We start from the raw sequence: 21,942 nt of genomic DNA on the forward strand, positions 1-21,942 counted from the left end.
AAATAAGTATGAAGTCAGTTGTTTTAACACGGATTACTGGTAAATACAGGGGGTTCTAGAATTATATAATTAATCTGGAGCTTATGAAAATCATGTAATTACTGTCGTAAGCTCTGGCACTGGTAGAATAGGCAGAGAATAAAAATGATTATTTTTCAAAGCAAACTCGAGTATTTGATGATGAACAATTGGCAAAATGTTTCAGGGAGCCAAGTAACCACCATCAACCACTAAAGTTTCACCAACAGTGTATGATGAACAATCAGAGGCCAAGAAAGCAACTGCTTTAGCAACATCATCTGGAGAACCAAGCCTGTCAGACAAAGAATTGGCATGGGGGGTTCTTTTCTCAGAAGCAACTAACCCTTGCCCCTCATCTGCCAATGACGGGATTCATTTCTTTGGACATCTGGTATTTTACGTGACCCTACTCTTCCTGTTAAGATACAACCAGGGGCAACTGCATTCACAACAATACCATGCTTGACGTAGTCAATTGCGATTTGCTTTGTCATGTAGTTAAGTGCAGTGTTTGAACACCCATAGGCAATGTTTTCAGGAGCAGCAACAATTCCATGCTGAGGCCTGAGAGGTTATGTTAATAACTTTTCCTCTAATCAGATCAGGTCCGATTGGTTCTTGCTCCATGAACATCTTTACAGCTGCTTGTGTACAAAGGAAGGCACCTTTGACATTAGTCGACATGAAACTATCCCACTCATCAGGTGTGGTTTCTAATAAATTTTGTCCGCCACTTAGCCTAGCGGCATATTTTCTAAGAAATCGAGTCTTCCGGTGAAAGACTTAGCCGATTTAATGCTTTTGATATAGATTCAGAATCCAAAATGTCTCCAAGGACAAAATCATGAGCAACAGGGCTGTCAGAAGATTGAGTGGGACCAGCAGAAATTCTAGCTACCACAATATCTTGCAATACATCATCTCCACCTTCATGTGGATTTCGTTCTTTGTCCAAGATAACTCAGATGCCACCCTCAGATGCCAGTTGTAAGCAGATAGACTTTCTGATACCACTTGATCCCCCAGTAACAACAGCTGTTTTGTTCAATAGTCGATAGCGCTTGCTGTTGTTGATCTTTGGCCAAAATTTCTTTTTTAAAAAGGTATCGATTCCTGTCTAAAGATATGATGATGATGAGATCAGTTTGGTTATTGCATTGTATCTTTATTGAAATGCTAAATTTGATCGAAAGAAGAATCATTGACGGTCCACACGCTCATACAAAATATCATGTATAATACAACCACTACTAGTACGTAAATAATTATAAAGCTTTCAAGTTCCGTTAAATATCGAATTGAACTGTTTTACCCTCATTTTTATTGTATTAAATGGCATAAAATTGAAATTTTTGTTCGACTGAAATTTTTGTTTTACTGACAACAATTGCCATGTCTGTTTTGAAACTAAAAGAATAAATAAGTCAAACAATATACACATAATATCACAATGACCCTATATAAAAATATAAAAATCAAATAAAAATCTGAGTAAGTTTTATAAAAACCCTTTAAGTAGCAAAAGTAGCCAACTCAATGTATTGTCTCTAAATTTATATCTAAGTCTTGAGTCTTCTATTTTTACTGCACTACTACTTTTCAACCCTCTTTCTCCTCTAAGAGCAATGACTGTTGTTCTCAATAGGTCAAATCTTACTATTTTCCTGATAAAAGCCTCACAATACCTTTGACCTGAGTTTCTAGACATTTTATCAGCTAACTTTTTGAAGAAAATAGCCATGAGAGACAGAAAAAAAACATGTACAACAAAAGGATCGTTGAAGTGGAGCATGGAACATATTTACACCAATGCAAAAGTCCTATCAACAACAGCTCAGGTTGAATGGGAAAAATTGCTATGTTTGTATGGTTACACATGCAATATACTAATCTCACAATTTTCTTTTCTCAAAAAATGTCTTTTTTCAGTAAGTGGACATGACAAGATTAAAAACTTTGTAGATACGTTCACCATGATATGAATTTGAAGAATATTACTTTGCATGGAACTCTTTTCCATTGATGTTGAGTTGTATTACTGATACCAACTGCTTCAAGCGAATTTTCAAGAACCATTTATACAGGGTGGGCCAAAAGTCAGTGGGCATACGTTGGCCTTAATAGCTCAGTCACTGAGTGCCCAATTGTAATAATTCTTTCTGGTATGACTTACTACTACCACTGGTTCGAGGAATTTGTCAAATCGATAAATATTCGAGTTAATTTTTTTCGGATGAAGGTTAATTTTTGCATATATTTGATAGTTTGGATAGTCGAATCGAGCTAAATTTTATTGAATTGTGTTTGGCCATTCAAATTACGTTTGTCCTGAAAAAAATTAGAAATGTAGCTTCTCAGATGACAGAGATATGAAGCATAACGAGTTTATTCATTACGTGTGATCAGGTGATTGGTTTACCTAATCACGTGATTAGGTGACCCCGTTAACCACTCCGTTAAACATTATGGGAATTGTTAAGGGTGCCCAATTAAGGTGTCGTGTCACGGTGTCAATTAATCACCCAGTCAATGTTGTTAACGAGATACAGAAAATGCTTGATAACTTCGTCATTTATAATTCGTTTTGCCTCATGTTCTTCAGATCATATGCAACATTTAATAATCTACCGTCTCTGAAAAAAATAGGCGTTCAGCATGTTCAGAGAAAACAATATAGGTGTTTTAATATCGAATGAGCGTGGTCTAAAATATTCGAATTTTCAAATTTTGACGACGGAATCCTCGAACCAGTAAGTACAGCATGCCATCTGCAAAGCAACAGCTCTCAAATGTTAAACACAGCGGAGCTATTAAGGCCAACGTAATAACGTATGCCCACTACACTGACTTTTGGCCCACCCTGTATAATCAGTTTTGATGTTTTTTCTTTCCATCTGTCTTCACTTTGGAAGACACCTTGGCTTTTATTTCTTACCGCACTCCGTTTTATGTCTAGATCTCTACCTTTTTAGGATCTGTTTCTCTTTTTTATTTGGTTGATTATGTCACTGTACTAACCTTTATTGTACCTACATGTACTGTACTGTATGGTCTCTGCTTCTTTTAAGTTTAGTGTGGTTTACAATAAAAATGTTTTAATTTTTCTTAGCCTTATACTGAGTTATACTCTTGTTCATTTTTACACATTTTCTCACATCACTCACAGTCAGCCGCTCTGACATGGTTAACCACCTTCATTGTGTTGTTGGTTGATCATAAGAGCGGGATATAAATACCTCATTTCATTTCAATCTCAAACTTTAATCCAACTCAGTTAATCATGTTTATTATTTGTATTTTGATCCAAGAGTGCGTTATTACCCATTTAATCGAACATTGAAGGAGGTGTTAAATAATTAGTAATTTTTTTGCTATTTTCCATTCAATAAATTCAATGTCAAAGCTGTTCATTTTGAAAAACTTCGCCACTTCGACGCGCCGCGCAAACTAGCATTCTTGCTTCGCAACGATCTCGATAGGTTGACATCGTCAATCAATTGTTCATCGTGCAGTGAAATCCACCGCATGACCAATAAAAAGTTATCCAATATTCATCACACCTAAATGCTTATTTTATTGTTGTAGCGTGCGATGCCCTACTGGGCCGTGCATCAGATATAAATTCTTCTTTGTTATTGCAACGAGAAGGGCTTGTCATTCATACGTTGTAGACCGGCCGCGCACGAGTGCGTGGCTTCCCAGGAAGGGGCCTAGGCCTTTATCGTAGAAACGATAAAGGGGGTTGAGTGTTGACCATTGTTAATGGTCTGGCCCGGCGCGCACTACTTCCAACTTCGTAGCACTAAGCTTGCCATCGGCAACATTTCGAGAAGAAAGTGGCGCGCGCGTTTCTTCGAAGAAATTTAGACGAGTAACATCCGTCAGTAAAGGGGGTCACCAATAGTGAAACGACAATGGGGGTCACGACGTGATCAGATCATACAACCCTTACCTGATCGGACTTTTAATTGAACGGACATTAATTGACCTCTGGATGGAGGCGCTAGCGTGTTCATTTTAATGTCCGTTGAATTAAAGTCCGATAAGGTAGTTAAAGTTAAATTAAATACTGTTGTGGTAATCGCGAACCGTTATGTTGGTTTTTAATGAACGCTCGAAGGCATTCATGATCAGTATTTAATTTAACTTAAACTACCTTATCGGACTTTATTTAAACGGACATTGAAATGAATGCTAGCGCCTCCAGCGGTCAATTAAAGTCCGATAAGGTAAGGGGTCGTTCAAAATTCACATAATCACTTTCTGGACAATACAATGTTTACAATGTTTACCCCCTCCGTAATCAGTTTTAAATTGACACATAGCTATTGTGTCAAAATTACACTAGCGTAATCATTTGGGAACCCCCCTCCCCCTCGGCTGATTACGTAATATGTGAACGACCCATAAGCTTTGAAAATTGGCATATAATTTGTGTAAAATCATTTCAATATCGGTTATCGAGTACCACTATTAGAAATAAAAATCCACACTTACAACAGAGTTAAAACATAAATAATAATTTCAGTAAAAAACCATAGATGTACTAAAACCCGTAATTCATATAACAATTATTTCTTTTTCACATCAGTTACATTGAATTTTATATGGACTATGTCACCATCCAGGAACTCGTAGTTTTTACCTTCCATTCGATAACGACCTGTAAAACAAACAAGATCACTTGATGACTATCTATTTTATCTCAGTTCATGTACAAAAACTTTAGCATATAAAAAGTAAAGCAGCTATGTTTGTACACCAGCATTAGGATTTTGGTTGTAAAGCAATGTACAGTTATTTAGTGGAATTTTCCGGGGAGTCGTGACCTGGTTTATAGGAATTAATTTAACTTCTACTTTACTTCTTTTTACTATGAACACTAAAAACGAGCAAAACCAACCTGCTGCTTTGACCGCTCCCTCAGTTTTATGTTCGACGAGGTCATCGTATTGGTAGACTTCCGCTTTGATAAACCCTCGCTCCATGTCACCGTGGATCTTGCCGGCAGCTTGAGGTGCTTTTGTGTGTCTTTGTATAGTCCACGCACGCACCTGTCATCAGTGTTCATGCCAGTGGAATACAAATTAACGGGGTTTAATTTGCTAACTATGATTCTAGTTAAATTCGTTAGTTGAAAAATTTGATAAAAATTCGACAATTCAGGAATATTCTGACTTTAGAACTTTTAATATTCAACATAACATGATTCCTCGATTAAATCACATTGTTTAACAAATAGCATCACGTCATAGTTACATACAAATTTCTATGTATTTTAATACCGTTAAATGTTATAACCTAATAATTTATGGAATCCAATATACAAAATCAAATTAACCCAAAATACCCACATAAAAACGTTAGCATCTATAAATACCTCATCCTCTCCCACAGTGAAGAAGTACTGCAATCCGAGAGCTTTGAATCCGGTGACGATTATCTTGCTCAAGTTAGACTGTGTTTTGTTTTCCTCTAAAAAGGTTTTGGCGTTTTCCGGTTCGTCCAATAACCTCTGCTCGAGAGCTCCAGAGAAAGGGATCATTGTGGCTCCGGGGTCGTTGGCGTCCAGATACTGAAGTGTAAATAATAGGTGGTAAACAATAACATGAACAATGATCCTAGTTTTAATATACTTTAATATGGTTGCCCCCCCCCCCCTCCTCATCTTATTCTGCCCCGAAATTCAAACCGAAGGAACCGGGATGTTAGCCGATTACCCGAAATAAAATTTTCAATAGTTATAAAATTAATCTGTAACGTTTTGAAATTTCCGACCTCTGATTAAATGTCAGTTTTTTCCTAAAAGTTTTGAAATCTCCGATCTCAAACGATGATCCTTAAGAACTAGAAGTTTATTCGTTCGTTTGTTTTCCACTTTTCGTATGCCGTTCAACTATGTGCGAATGTGTGAATGTTATCTTAATGGGAGCTGAATTATTCAATTTATCATTATAAGTTGGTTTTAAGCTGACCTCAGCCTCCATTGTAAGTTAGCACAATTGGAGACTTTGTGGAGAAACAAGAGGCTGTCCCGGTAACTCGTACTCCGTTTTATAGATCTAGTCCTAGATTGTAGAGTACGATATATCAGCCACATACTACATTTTATATAATCACAAACGACTATGAACCGACTACCGGTCTAGGGATTTGGCTGCTGGACCAGAAACAGTCGGATTTCAATATATTTTCCTATTTGCCAGACAGGAACCGATCAGGAGAATTGAAATTTTACTAAGAAGTTTAAAATTTCCGACCGCTGGTTGCTAGACGTCAGAAAAATGTATCCTAAACGGTTTGAAATTTCCGATTTCAAAACCTCATGTCATTGGACCCTGTGATACTATACTAAGGAGTAGCATGTATGTTTTTATCCGGCATCAGATATGATCTCGAGACATGCTTTCAGGTCTCGAGATCAGACTGTGAGGACCCGGAATGTTACCTGAGTACTACCGAAATCAAATTTTCAAAAAATATAATTTTTCCTGCAAATTCTTAAAATTCCGGTTGATATCCGGCCAAGCACATTTTAAACCGGACCGGTACCGGTCGGTTCCTAATCCGAGTTGAAGTTTTTGACATCAAAAAAATTAAGACAGGGAAGCTAGTCAGCGAAAACTAAATTATTTCTCGCCGCCCCACGATTATGAATAGTATCTTAACTTCCATACACGTATTACGTTATCTGAAATGGCACTTCTACATCAAGATGTCACGAGTTACCGCCAACCAGGGTAGTTTCTACTTTTATCTTTTTAAATTCGGAACTAGGCTATGTGACGCAAAATATTGCTTTAAATAATTAATTTATCAAGCAAATAATGTTGGGAATGTTGCCAAAAAGATAAAATGGCGAAAGTGGTCCGTTTTCGTAATTCGATAACTTGAAGTTGAATTATATCCTTAGCAGCTGTTCCCTGTATAAAATCAAATACCTTGTATTAGCCACAGTTGTTTCGTTTTGAATTGAATTGAAATATTTTGTTATTATGTATTTCCCTTATTGCAATATTCTCGATTATTTCAGTAGTTTAATTAAGAGTGTTTTAAATTTTCAAGAAAAGGCGAGAAGTTCTTTATCTAACCGACCTAGCAATGACCACGTTAAGGAAGTAGAAAGGAATAAAGTTGTAATAAAAACCGCATTATTCTCCTGAAATACTCTATTGTAATGTACTACTGGTCGGTATACATTCTGTTACATTCATTAGGGTCAAACTAACTATTCCATATTGTTGCATTCCCTGTTTAACGCTATTGTACCGATAAATTCCTTTTTATTTAGTAGACCCTCAGTTAAATCAAAAATTATAATATACCAAACATTATAATACCAAAAATATTACAAACAACGTATCACTGTTAGCGCATCGCATGTATATATTGAACGTTTACTTGTTTGAGATAGGTTGAAATAAGATATTGAATATTAACTTTCTGGACGATCAAATAAAACAAGAAGATTTTTTCCTTCCGCCATAGCTGTTACATACCTTCATAATCGAAAGTGGCCTGCATATTGCATATTAGATAATGCAGACATTGTCAGTTTGTCGCATTTAAATTAAACTTGAATGTTGTGTGTATTGAACCGGGGATTAAGAAATAAATATGGCATCGTTAGATCTAGATTAGGAAATGCGGTGGTAAAGGTGGTTACTGGTTACTACCTGGCACTGTCCGCGATATCAGGTTACATTACGTGTTAATACAGTGTAGATGTTGTTATTTGATATAATGTTAGTTTCAGAATGTTGTTCGAAGCATGCGTTAATTATTTAAATTTAAAATTTAGTGGTAATGTTGACTGCACGTGCAGTTAATCTAGCGTTAGTTTTATCTAATCTGTCCATATTCAATAATATTATAACTTACGTACATACATTAAGATGATGTAAGACAGACTTGCAATGTCACTCTTGGCAGATCGATAGTTGAATTGACAGTATTTAAAAAAACGTACCTGTTTGATTTTCATCAGCCATTTTCCCTTCTTCTTGATGTAATCCTTCTCGCCCATGTTGATAAGATAGATAACAGGTTTGCTAGTCAACAGTAGATGTTTGTTCAGGGCTTCAATCTCTTTGTTTGCCCACGTGCACTTTCGAATAAGCTTTCCTTCTTGCAGCAACTCACGCGCCTGAAGATTTAATTTTTTGGTATTTTACTAAATTATTCATCACATTCACACCTCTAGCATGTGTCGTGGTATCATGGTTCGCTTAGGTTCCACCAGGATCTGGTAGTCCTAATAATTCTGCGGCCTCTGTGTATCGTCATCTCACACAACTCCTTAAGAATCTTAGGTGCTATAGGGGGTAATTAGAAATACACATTATAGTACACTTACACTCACATTCACAAGTAATTATGAGGACTACCAGATCCTGGTGGAACCTAAGCGATCCATTATATCACGACAGGCCCTATCAACCTCTCTGAATGATATAACATCAGATTTTATTGAGTGATATATCATATTACAAATACATTGATGAATAATGACATGTTTATTAGAATCATTTGAGCGCATGGAATTTTGACACTCTGCGGAATTATCACTCCTTAATTAAGATTTCCCTATCTTAAGAATAATCTGAGGTTTAAAATACGGAATTAGATCAAATCTTATGACATAAACATGTTCATCATTTCAAAAAAAAATTTTAAACATTATTAGTGCTGATTCTCATTAAATACAAACAAATTTTGACCTATTAAGGGGGCCGGGGGGGGGTCTTCATCAAAATTCTCTCGAAATTGATTTTATAGTTGTTTCTGATAGAGGGGAGTGATATCTATCAGCTGCTTTTGGTCCCATGGAAAAATATTGTTCCTAGCCAAAATTATCGCCAGTCAAAGGTCAGCGCTCTTGTGTAATTGTATTGCGCGAGCGATTTTCAATCGCGCGCCCTGAAAATCGAGTCTAAAAATCTATCTTCTCCTACATTTTTTGAGCAATCACCCTGAAACTTTCAGGATATGTTCTAGGGATCATTTAGAAGATATCTGTCGAGCCGAATTTTGAGATAGGCCTTAGAAGATTTTTTATTCAATTTTGAAAATCTTGGACCTCATTTTTTTACGATTTTTCCAGGTCCAAGATTTTCAAAATTGAATAAAAAATCTTCTAAGGCCTATCTCAAAATTCGGCTCGACAGATATCTTCTAAATAATCCCTAGAACATATCCTGAAAGTTTCAGGGTGATTGCTCAAAAAATGTAGGAGAAGATAGATTTTTAGACTCGATTTTCAGGGCGCGTGATTGAAAATCGCTCGCGCAATACAATTACACATGAGCGCTGACCTTTGACTGGCGATAATTTTGGCTAGGAACAATATTTTTCCATGGGACCAAAAGCAGCTGATAGATATCACTCCCCTCTATCAGAAACAACTATAAAATCAATTTCGAGAGAATTTTGATGAAGACCCCCCCGGCCCCCTTAATCATAGAACGATGACTCGAAGTGTCTTTTCCTTGACGTTAAAAGTTAAGTATATGCCATAAATATTCAGAGTGAGGTAATTTATCGTTAATAATCATGCCCTCCACAGTCTAAGAAAGAAGAGCCAGATATCAGAATCAAGTGTAACAACGTACAACAGCTTAGGTGATTTTCCGCTGTTATCAGGAATGCACCTTTTCGCCAGTGACAAACTCATTATTACATTTTTAGTGACAACTTATGAGGTTCCTTTCTATTCAACAGCAGGGTGATTGTTGTAGTAGAGGCTCTTACGGGCATTGTCTGCTCGATACGCTAGGGACCCCAGATACACCTTACTAGACGTATTTTTGACCGTAGAATCGATTGAAAGTGGTTTTAAAATGATTGGACTGATTGTTCTGGGGTAAAATTGCAAAAAACCGATTTTTGGGCCAAAAATAGGCCAAAAAACCATGTTTTTTGATATTTTGAGCAAGTTAATTTTGTTGGTATGTCGGCAAAACTTGCATGAAGATAGCTAAAAGACAGCCGCACAAGATTGTGTAAAAATAAAACAAATCCCTCTATTTGTTCTGAGGTAAAAATCCAAAAAAGTGGTAAAAATTTTGACTTTTTTGCGCGCAATTTATTTTTGGTACTTATATGCTATATTTTGAAAATTTTTAAACTTATATCTTGTAATAACAATTAATTAAAGTATATTTAATATAATTTTGACCAAAAAATTCATGTTTAATGGAACCAAAATTTTAGGTGCGCCGCGCATATTTTCGAATATTTACACCGTGGTATGAAAATCGAGCGCTAAAGCAAATACTGTCATATTGTCACAAGAATACCTAGGTTGTTTTTCAGTATTATTGTCGCATTTCGAAACTCCTTTTCACCCTATTTGGTTATCTTTTTGATGTGTAATTTGATTACTAACTATGTTTTCATGTATTCTCTTTGATGTGGAGTACCCATTCATACTATTTCCTATCGTTTTTATCATATGCTTTTTCCTCTAGAGTCGGCTCTATTTGTGACATACCTCTTATCTTCTACATAGTTTATCGTGGTTTGTTGATACTGAATTGGTTTAATTGATACTATACGATTACTTTGTTAGAAATGTATAGTAAGATGTGACGGAATAAGAGAAACTAAAATATTTAAATGGGTTGTGGCCATTTCAAAATATTCGATGAGGTTATATTTTTTAAATTGAAGGTCTTTCACCAAATATGACTTGAATAGTTTTTCGACAAAGTTTTTAGAAGAGCTTTAATGATTTCAAAGAATTAGCAAATTGATTGTACATCTTAGAAGCTACTACAGAGAGGCTACCTACACCAAACATAAATCCGAACATATCTTGCAGATAAGTTGGAGCCAATCCTAGTATGGATTTGTGAGATTTTGTAGTGAGATTTTGAATTCAATCCTCTTCTCTATATCCATTATCCAACCAGTAAAGATTGATCAGTTCATCCTCAAGATGGTAATGTTTATATTAGTAGATATAATATAAGTAAAGTCCTCGTCACTTGTTTGGTATGATATAAGTAAAGTTCTCGTCACTTAATTAAACCAGTAGCGGTCGCCGTTCCGCAAGTGCTGTGGGTAATTTGAGTACGTTGAGTACGTTGAGTGCTAAATTTTGTACAGTTCCCCAGGTTTATGATATAATGAATAATTTATTTGGGTCTTTAAGAATCGTTCAGAGCATGGTACATGTGTTTGTAAGATAAATATTACCCATTGAAGCTAATAGCTTTCAAAGTTCTTATTGTATGGAATTATACATATGAAGCAAGTAGAGGAATCCACCCTTCGAATGTATATGAGTCGTTATTTCATGTTGAACCCGGATGGGTAACTTTGATAGTTGATATTAGATCATCAGAAGCATCCACTCAGTGCCTACTATAGTAATCACGTGAGCATATTCCTTGCTGTATAGCACATTATTTCATGTGGAATAGCGTGTTAGCCCATGATAATTTCGTCACAGATCAAACTTAACACACCCTATAGAGTTAAGCTATGATAACGTCGTACTGAGGTACACTAAAATTCAATATAAATAGAGGGCTCTTTCCCTCCCTCCCACATTTCTTATTTGCTCCATTCTACGCAGAGCTGCCGATCTTAAAGACCTCTAACGAGTTGATGATCTTTAGGGACCTACTCTCTCTCTCTCCCTCTCAGATCTCTATATGTTGCAGTGGAAGCTCTTCTTACCTCTTTATCAGAAGAGTGGAGAAGTTTGAGGACATAGCCATAGCTTTCTTAACCATTAACTTCTCTAGATTTTGTTAAAACTAAAACATTAACTTTACGTGAGTTGATCTATTTCATAAGTTTTTACAAATTCACCGGACAAGGAGTTCTTGCAATGATAATAATTTTTGCTCTAAGAATTCTAATACAGATAACTCATATTTTTACAAGTTTTTATTTCAAATAAATTCATACGAGAAGGAGTTGTGTGCTACAGCGTTTTCAGGATGCTGCAGTGTTTTCAGGAAACTGCAGTGTTTTCAGTAAACACAAATATAAATCTAGAAGGAGCGAACGAGCTGGCTAGTGACCGCAAGCAGTGGAGAAAGATGATAGTACGACACAAACGAGAGTTCATTATTGATGCAGATCACTCGAATGATTGATGAGAGCTGATCAAGTTGAAGTACAAGTGAGTAAGTTGTGAGTTGTTTGCGAGCTCAGCAGTATAAAGCTCTGATAAACCCAACTTACACCTCACCTATAAACTTATATTCTAACTATTTTATATCTTATTTATCTACAATTCAGCTAGATTTTATCTTTCTAACCTTCCAAAAGGTTAAAAATGTCATATGTTGCTCATATCAATCTATCAGCCCTATGCTACAGCAAAATTGTTGATACTTGAAGCTTAAATATTTACGTTTACAAAACTCAAACATATTTAAAAATTGCTGTGATATGGTTGATGCTAACGGCTCGTTAAGAGAGATCTAAGCCCATCTCCAGTGTCATGAGTTAGCTATATCACAAATTGGGGTTGGCTCTCAAGAAAAGACGGAATCAGGAGAGCATTTTCTCCACCCGTGTCAATGTATGTGGGGACTCCCACTAAAATGAGTTATGTTACGTACAGCGATGATGTTAGAGACCTTCTCTATATCCATCTCTAATATACTGAAGTACTAAGTGCTGTCCTCACTCTCTATCAGAGGAGAGGTCTGAGGACACACCTCTGTTAATCATAGTTTGCGTTTACAAAACTCAAAAATATTTAAAAATTGCTGTGATATGGTTGATGCTAACGACTCGTTAAGAGAGATCTAAGCCCATCTCCAGTGTCATGAGTCAGCTATATCACAGATTGGGGTTGGCTCTCAAGAAAAGACGGAATCAGGAGAGCATTCTCTCCACCCGTGTCAAATGTATGTGGGGACTCCCACTAAAATGTGTTATGTAACGTACAGCGATGATCTTAGAGTTAGAGACCTTTTCATGTCCAATCTGTAATTATACACTAGGTGCTAGTTTCACTCTATCAGAGTAGAAGTCTAGAAGGATAAAACTATGATAATTATAGTTCACTGTAACGTTAGTATACCAAGTTTAGAAAACAAACAAGTGATACACAGTGTTTAATGATGAAGCTAAACAAATATCAAGTACACATCATAAAATAAAATGTAATATTTCACATGCGTTAGTTCAAAAGAGCAAGTTAGTGTTTAATTCATAATCTAAATCCATCAAGTCTTTGAGTCAAATATCTAGCTTTTGCAAGAGAACAGTATCTGTAGCGATGTAACTTAAAACAGCTCGGATTATCGAGTTGTGTTGGGTAATTGAAGTCAAACAGAGAATAAACATCAATAACTTCAGTATCTGGTAGGTTTCTAGCAAAGAAACAACGTTCATTTTCCCCTGCGCAGTAAATTCTACAATGCTGTATCTCTTCAAGTATTTTAGGATATACCGCTGCAGGGAGACAACAACTCTCGTTATCGGTTGGTGAAAAACCATTCAAATGTCGCTGAGAGAACTTTGCTATTTTCATCTCATCCGGATTCAGGTACATGGTCTCTGGATTCTTAAATTGAAAATGCTGTTCCTGCTCATTGGGAAATATGAGAGTGAGTTCTCTGAGTATAAATCCTCCATTCTGAGTAGTGAAACCCTCATTAGCTGCGATAACGAATTCAAAGTTCATATTTTAGAAGTGACACAATGTTTTCACGACAGAGCCTTTATTGAATGCGACATGTGATTATCATGTGAAAGGGAACTCATTACTAGGATTAACATGTCTTGAGCGACTGGGGAAGTATCGGCGCAAATTCATGAGGCGATATCCAATGTTCCGTTCAGATTCTTGCAACCCCATCTTTTTTCACTTTCTTAAAAGCTCTGTCTATGAATGAATGGTTGAATTCGTTAATGTACCGTCCGTAGAATACAATTTCTGCTGAACACATTTGCAACCACAACCGACCAGCGTTGATATAATTATTTTTGTCTTTCAAAGGGTCATCACAGTGAGGTAAAAGCTCTTGCACCTGATCGTAATAAACTTCTATGTCCGTTAACATGGGTCCTCTTACTTCCTCAAAGTGAATTTGCAGTTTCTCTAAAAGTCCACGTTGATGACAAATGTGTAACAGAGGGCTTTTTATTTTTGATTCACACGCTGAGCACTTGAGAACAGACATTTGTTCACATTGTCGAGCAATCTGCTCAGCAAGAAACCCCAAGTATACATCATGAAAATAGTTCATAGCTGCCGATTCTAAAGTGCTGATCAAGAAGTGAGCAGTGTCAACAGATTCAACTGTTTTTAAAACTCATAGTCGTAAATATAATAGAGTAGATTTTGATATAAAATCGAGTCCATATTGCTACAGTTTGCAAAGAGATGTTCTTGAGCAATAGTTAACTTGCAGTTGTGGTAGAGGTCCAGGTAACAACATGGCTGAGTGTCCAAGAAAACACGCTTGAAAAAGGATTCCATAATAAATTCATAAATATATTTTCCAGGGCAAATATGTCTTTTTCTATTTTCTTGCAAACAATATCGACAAAGCCTGTTCTTTCTGGTATTGACATCGTGATCTTGTGCATAATTTTTTATGATGACTTCGATCTTTGCACTTTGAGCATCTGCTTCCATTTTTTGAGTAGTGTCCATACATTGACAGCAAAAAGAGAGGAGCAGCAAAGTCCATTATGAATTTTAAGAAATGAAGCTGTTTCCCACTTCTCCTGTTTATATATCCATTTTTTTATTTGAATCTCTGGAACAATTAAAACACAACTCTACTGAATCGACTTGTAAAATTCATACACAATCTTATCATTTTTTTCAAAATCTTTGGTATATTCATTTAAAAAATCCTCATAATCTAAACCCAAAGATTTAACATAAAGAAAATGAATACAGAAAAATCCACATGCAACGCTATTCCATCCTTGTACTCTAGTTGTGCTATAAGTTATTTGATCAAATGGTTCAACAATGTCTCTGTAATGTTTTGGTAGGGTAGCATCCTCCCAATCACGTCCAAAGCTGTCAAAGAATGAGATCTTTTCTCCTTCAACAAACCATGCATTCCAATGCTGTCCCGTTTTATCGTGTTCATCAGTATTTGTAATAAAAGCGTATGTTTTCTTTTTGGTTCTTAGAGCAATACATGAGGGGTAGGTTCCAATATAATATTTTTTAGTCACACTGTTTTCTTCAAGGATTCTGTTTATTTCCAATGTTGATAGAGGCTTCATATCACAAGTAGAAACAACACTGACAAGTATATGCTAGAAATGATAGACTGATGAATCTCTAGCTGCTTTTATTACTCGATTATTCTGACCATACGATCGGCATCAATTTGAAGTTGACGGTCAAAGACTGCATATACTATGAGAATTAAATCCTCTGGTATATCCTCAATTCCCAGATCAATTTCAAGGTAGGTCGATGCTTTCTCTTGGAGATTTAAATGTCTCTCTGTCAAGCTGCTTCTGTCAGCACCAAAACTCATTCCAACCATAAAGTTCAGATGAAAGTTTGTGCTATCAATCAGACAATTTCCCTTAGACTCCTTTCCAATGGTACGATAAAGCTGTCTAAAATATTCTCCAAAGTCACTATATACATAGTTGTGATCCCCAAGCTTATCAATAGTACCCACCTCCAGTGGATCATTGAAGTATGGCACACCATTGCGGTAAAATTGAAATTTCTTGAATCCATGGAATATAAATGGATTTGTGTTTGTCCGTCCATCAAAATCTCTGCTCTTTTGCAGTGTAAAAAATGCATATGGAGGTAAAGTGTCAGAGAAAACATCAGACATTCTGATAATTTTACTGTGCTGTGTTACAGGTCTGATTATTATTTCAGGCCTTGAAATGAAATATGGGATAGGCTCTTTCTGAAGTCTCTCTTCAATGAGATCGTGTATTTCATCTCGTACTCTGTAGTATGTTGCAAGTATGTAGCAATCTTCAAGCAGAATACTATAACCATGAACATCATCACCACAAAGAAGCAAAAACTCATCTTTGTTTTTTGTTAAACTTAACCGTAACTTCATATTGGTTGGAAGACACTTCAGAGTATTAAGCAGAGGGCATTGAAATTTAGAATTTAGAGTAAGACTCTGTCCTCGATTGACCAGAGCACTGCGTTTGCTTGCAGCAGGGTTCGCATCAGTTGGAATCCAATTATTTACTGTGTTGGATATAAAATTTTCCAAAGCCACCTCCAATTCATCGCCAGACAATCCCGAGGTAGCTAACACACTTCTTTGCGCTTCTATTAACAAAGCTTTTGGAAGGGATGAAGCATTCCAAAAGGCTTCTTTTTTCGTCTCGATCGCATCCTCTCCGCCCTCCATATCTTCAATTACCATATCATCAAATGCGTTCTTATGACTTTCATCCCACTTCCAAAACAATCGTAAGTCTTCTTCAGACTTTTTAGACACCCCCTCATCCATTAGAAACGCTTCGTTATACAAAAGAAAATCTTCCCGATTTTTTTCTGAATTTAGAGCGGTGTTGAAAAATGTTTGATAGGCATAGGCGTTCTTCATACTCTGACATAGCTCCGTACGATCAGAACAGATTACAGAAACTTCGCCCCAGAGACTGTTTGCGAGATTATTTATTATGGAAACATTCTTATTCGGTTTTGGAAAGTCCCCACCATCTTTCTGTAGTTTTAACTTGGTAACGATATGCAAATCTGTGAGGAGACCCTTTGGTTGGGGAGGGAGAGTAAAATTGATGGGTCCATCATTGAATAAATTAGTAACTGGCCATACTTTCAAATCATAAGTTTCTTCAATAGAAACCTGTGTAGGACGATCGTTCCATAGTAGCAAGGAAGATGAAACAGATTCAGAACTATTTACAAACTTTGCCATTTCTTTGATTTTCTTCTCTTTTTATGGGGTCTATGGACAACAGTATTTTTTATTTCTGTTGGATTGATACGATTGGAAAGTTTAGTAATCTCTTTAGCTCCACGTTTTGCTCCAGCAGTGATTAACTCTTTTCCAGCAGCTATAGCGATTGGTTTTGAAGCCTTGGCTATTCCTTTTATACCACTGCTTATCAGAGGTATTGCTTGTTTCATAAGGGCGCCGAACCAATTTCCCAATCCCTCACCTTGCATTCCGTAAATGTAGCGATCCATTTCAACAGCACCACCCTTTTGCACGAATACAGAGCGATATGCTCCACTTTTTAGAGTTTCTGGTTTGAAAATTTCCAGGGTTGCAACTTGTGTAGAATTATCAAGCTCTGATTTTATCACCTTTTTATAGGTCGGATGCTGAGCGAAATAACAGTCTTGAAATTCGGGTTGAACTTGATGAACTGTCCTTTTATATCTCGAAGTTCGATCAAAATTGTTGAAAATTGCTTTATGTTGATTGGCACATAGTCTGGGTGTGTTGGTTCATAGAGTGACCACTGAGGCGCAGTTTTAATCGGTACCATACCCAGGTTTCGGGACAATTTACCATTTATGTAGGAATTCTCAATAATGTTTGCATAAACAAATCCAGGAAAATCGCTGCAGTGAAAGTCGTTATCATTTATCGTAAATCTATCTGAATACTGATCTTCATGCACTCCCATGAGCGTCCAAGGAGTGTCCTTTACCCCCTCTATAACCAGGTATAGATTAGTGATTTCGATATTGATAATACTATATTGCTTGTCTGTAGTGGCAAGCATTGCATCTCTCTTCTTTGCAAGTTGTAGCTTTTCTCTTATCAAGTTGGAAATCACCCAACACATTGTAAATACTGAGCTGTAGCTTCCTTCAGGAACAATTACCATTGAAGGTTCAGGTAATTGCAAATCCGTCAATGTATTAGACATTGCGCTAGGTATTAGAGTTTCAGATTTCCCCTTTTTATGTTTCAATGCCTCCATAGAGAGCTCACGAGATGTATGATAAAAATAAACTTTATTATTTCCATCGTGAATGTTGTACACCTCACCATGGTATAAAGAAGTTAAAGCCATTTCACAGTCTTCAGTAAGTTTGACAGGCTCAAGTTGCGAAATAAAGCGTGATGGATTCCCATCTTGGCCTCCAATAATAACAATCTTGCGTATACTCTCCATCTTATTCATTGGATGCACACAAATTTTACTGCTTTTATAGACAATTGATACTCGGGTGTTTAAAATGTAATACCATTTTTACGAAGTAAACAATACATTTCTTCATAACATTTAGAAAACTCTCCATTACAACAATCTAAAACAAAATCATCAAAATTAGTGTCCATTACTCTACTTCCAACCGTTACCAACCCATCCTTGTTCCGTGCAATGTTGGCTTTGGCAATTTTCATCATAAGTTTGTCCAAAATCTTCTTTGACTCTGCATTATGAACATTGTCTAATCTTGGAACAAGACCCGATGGTAGTTCAATACTTTTATTTGGCTCACTGAGTCCTTCTGTTGGAAGGAGCACAAATACATCTTCACCATTGTTTGACACACCATCTCTAGGAGCCAAGATAAATCTTGCCATTTAAAGAATCGATTGAACTAGTCCAGCAATAACAGGTAAAACTGTAGACAGAATAGATGATAGTGTACCACCACTTTGTCCAGAAAATTTCCTTTTTATATGCGTACCCTTAAGACCACTCGTGGATCGAATAAGTCTTCTATGCTTCACAATTTTTTTGTCTTGGTGACTTGAAAGGTGTAACTTTTCATCAGCTAGAAGTTTGAATATCATATTGAGAACTTTAAATAATTCAGATGGAGCATTCTGTAAAATCTTGAGTCTGTTTTTTCTACTACTTGATGATAGTTTTTCTAAAATGTAGCGGTGTTGTCTCAATGAATTGGCTTGTTTCACAGATAAACGCTTGGAAACCATTGCCACCAGTCTGTTAGCACTGTTAATTCTTCGGGAAGTTCAGGGGCAAAACTCAAAACAATAAATCCTCTGGGTTGCTTTGAACTCCTTAAATAGGCATTGGTTATTCTCTTTAAATCCTTTCCACAGAAAATCTGCCTTGCCAACGTGTTCACTTGTCTGAAATGACGCTGACTATTGAAAAGCACAAAATAATGTGCATTTGAGCTCATCATCCTGAACAATGGACAGTTTGGAAATAAGTTCTGCGTTATGAAGAAAGTGGAGATTGAATGGTGATGAGAACCGAGAATGAAGCAGTTCGCCATTTCCTTGTTATCTCCGCTTAAGATCAAGTCATCCACCACAAGGAGACTGGGTTCTGAAGTGTTCATTTTATCAAAATCAAGACCTTGGATAAAAGTAATTGCTTGTTCTTCAGTTTCATTCCATGTTTTCATAAAGTCTTGTTCAATGCTATACATGTAATATATATTTTTAGGCATCGGATGTACTAGCTTTTGTCTTATTACCTCTAGCATGAACTGTGTTTTCCCTGCCCGAGAGGGTCCGAAAATGATGCAGTTGTGGGAAGCAAGGAATTTCACAGGCATGATTTATGTGTTGAAGAGATCTTGCTGGGCTATCCAACTGTTTGCTTCGCTAGGATATCCTAGAAATTTCACAAGGTATTCACTCTGTCCGTTTCTTTTACGAGTGCTAACAATCCTCTCTATTGGCCATATACCATCAGATTTGTCAACCAATTGAATTTCACTGGTGTAAAATGAACCCTTAATTTCCTCGCCTTTATAGTCCTTCAATCCATATGTAACAGGATATGTAGTTTTCACTTTACTTACTTCAAAGATTTCATATGAAAATGTCATTTCATAACCTTTTTGAAAGATACCCTTCTTTCTAGTTATTCTAACAGAGTCGCCCACTTTTAATAATGCTTTGGTGTGCTTTTTCTCCTTTACAACTCTGGGAAAAAGATTCTGCCTAACTTCCCTCTCATTAGCTATACTTACATTGTTTGGAGCGAATAATGTGGAGCTATGTTTGGTTTTGTTATAACCATCGATAAGATCCTGTAAAATGTCAATCCACCTGTGAGACCCTCGAGCAGTGAAATATCTAAACATTCGAGTTTTTAGAGTTCTGCAAAATCGCTCAATGATTGCAGCTTTTTGTTCACTATAGACACTGTAGTGTTTGATTTTATACTTCTTAAGCAGTTTGAGAAAGGCAGCATTGTAAAACTCAGAACCTTGATCGAATTGAATCTTTTCAGGGGTGTGTAGGCGAAAAAATGGTTTCATAACTCCAACTATTGAGTTTGCACTCTTGTTTTTCATCTTGAAACCCCATGCTTTTTTACTAAAAGTGTCTATGATGACTATTATCCACTTGTATCCATCATTGTCATGTTGGAGACTTGAAAGGTCTACAAGATCCGCTTGATAAAGATATTTTATCCTTTTGGTATAAACTCTTCTGTACAAGGTAGGCTTCCTGGTTGGCTTGTGTAAGGTATAACTGTCTATGGGCATATTTCAAAACTATAGAATGTTACGGTGTGACAATTTTACCCATTTTTTCCGAAAAATGTCCAAGAAAACAGGTTCATTATTGGTTAAATTTTGTTTCTAAGGCTTTTCAAACCTACGATTTACATATCTGCCAAAGAAAATAGTGAGAAATCAATCCGTTTTTGAGTAATTAAAAGTCGAAATTTCGTTACGGAGTGACTAGATAAATTTTCAGATTTTGGTACACCCATATTCTGACCTAATTTTTATCTCAGATATTCTTGAAAGTTGCATTTTGACGGCTTCCAGGCACTTTTCAGACATTTTCCTTCAATAATTAATCAAGAAAAAGTTTGTATTGCCTAAGGAATAAAAAATTTGAGGCTTCAAAAATTTTGGGGATTGTTACGGAGTGACTGTTACGGAGTGACGCATCAAACAGTCTCTCATTCCACTCGAATTTTTCATCATTTTTCATCCTGATCCTGGCTCTAAATAGTAGAATTCTTTTCAAAATTAGATAGATAACACTTAAACAAGGTAGACACACAAATTTATTGATGTGAAATAAATCAAATCTGGTACAATGCATTAGTCTTGATCACAATTATGAATAAAATCAGAAATTAGCAACTGATTTAGCAACTAAGATGGTGTACTATAGTTAATAGTACAGGCTATAATAGTTAATAGCCCATTCTATAGTTAATAGACTTCAATGTGTGTGTTTGATATATACTAAGATGGTGTACTATAGTTAATAGTACACTTGAAATAGCGTAAAGATGTGATCAGGTCATGCTGCAACTTATCCAAAAATACGTAACCTTTCCTTGTGTTTAGGCTCATATCTCAATAGCCCCAGGCACCATGCTCCAGGTAGAGCGTAATTAGGTGATTACATAATTACAAGGTTGGTCGTATCATAGAGTGCACCTAATTAAGGCTAGCGCCTAGGTAAATACATGATAATGTGATCCGATCCCATATTCCCAGACATTTAAATTGAACTTTAAATTAAAGGATAGCTAAAATGATCAACACATAAATCCAAAACAGTTCCTACTTAAATTTACACATCGCAAATCAGAACATACAGTTCTTTCAAAGCTGTGCGGACAGCTACCAATGTCTCCATGGAGGGAGATTTACCAAATACTTACAGAGCTAATCTGTAACTTAAATTTGTAGATCTATGCTTGATCATAAGATCTGCTGCTCTCCGATATTTGATGGTTACACTTCGGTTCTGATTATGTGATGTCAGCTAACGAGCTTGTTCAGATGATCTTATTTGGATCACATCAAGTTCTCAAATATCTCACGCCCTGAAGATTGGTGTCGTCTAACAGATAAGCACGAAGGATCAGATCACGTCATGTACTGAAATACCGACCACCCTTGACGGTGGTGTCAGCTGACAATCTAGGTATTATGCAATCTGGCATCAATATTACAAACCAGATCAATAACAACTGTAAATCTTGAAATGTCAATAAAAAAATTCGTTACGGAGTGACAATGTCCCTTGAATTCGTCACTCCGTAACACAG

General features: G+C 36.4%; 1 protein-coding gene across 1 annotated transcript in view; it reads right to left on the reverse strand.

The window, feature by feature from the left end:
* Nucleotides 1-4,514: 4,514 nt before the first annotated feature.
* Nucleotides 4,515-21,942, reverse strand: part of LOC134812295 (obg-like ATPase 1) — an 86,980-nt gene continuing 69,552 nt past the window's right edge. Inside the window, exons 6-9 of the mRNA XM_063819675.1 lie at nucleotides 7,991-8,167; nucleotides 5,402-5,596; nucleotides 4,925-5,075; nucleotides 4,515-4,684 (exon numbers count right to left, since the gene is read on the reverse strand). Coding sequence (XP_063675745.1) covers nucleotides 4,593-4,684; nucleotides 4,925-5,075; nucleotides 5,402-5,596; nucleotides 7,991-8,167 — 615 coding nt within the window. The 3' untranslated portion in view covers nucleotides 4,515-4,592. The remainder of the gene's footprint in view (nucleotides 4,685-4,924; nucleotides 5,076-5,401; nucleotides 5,597-7,990; nucleotides 8,168-21,942) is intronic.

Source organism: Bolinopsis microptera, chromosome 3 (assembly GCF_026151205.1).
Source record: "Bolinopsis microptera isolate Bmic1 chromosome 3, MBARI_Bmic_1.0, whole genome shotgun sequence".
Lineage (NCBI taxonomy): Eukaryota > Metazoa > Ctenophora > Tentaculata > Lobata > Bolinopsidae > Bolinopsis > Bolinopsis microptera.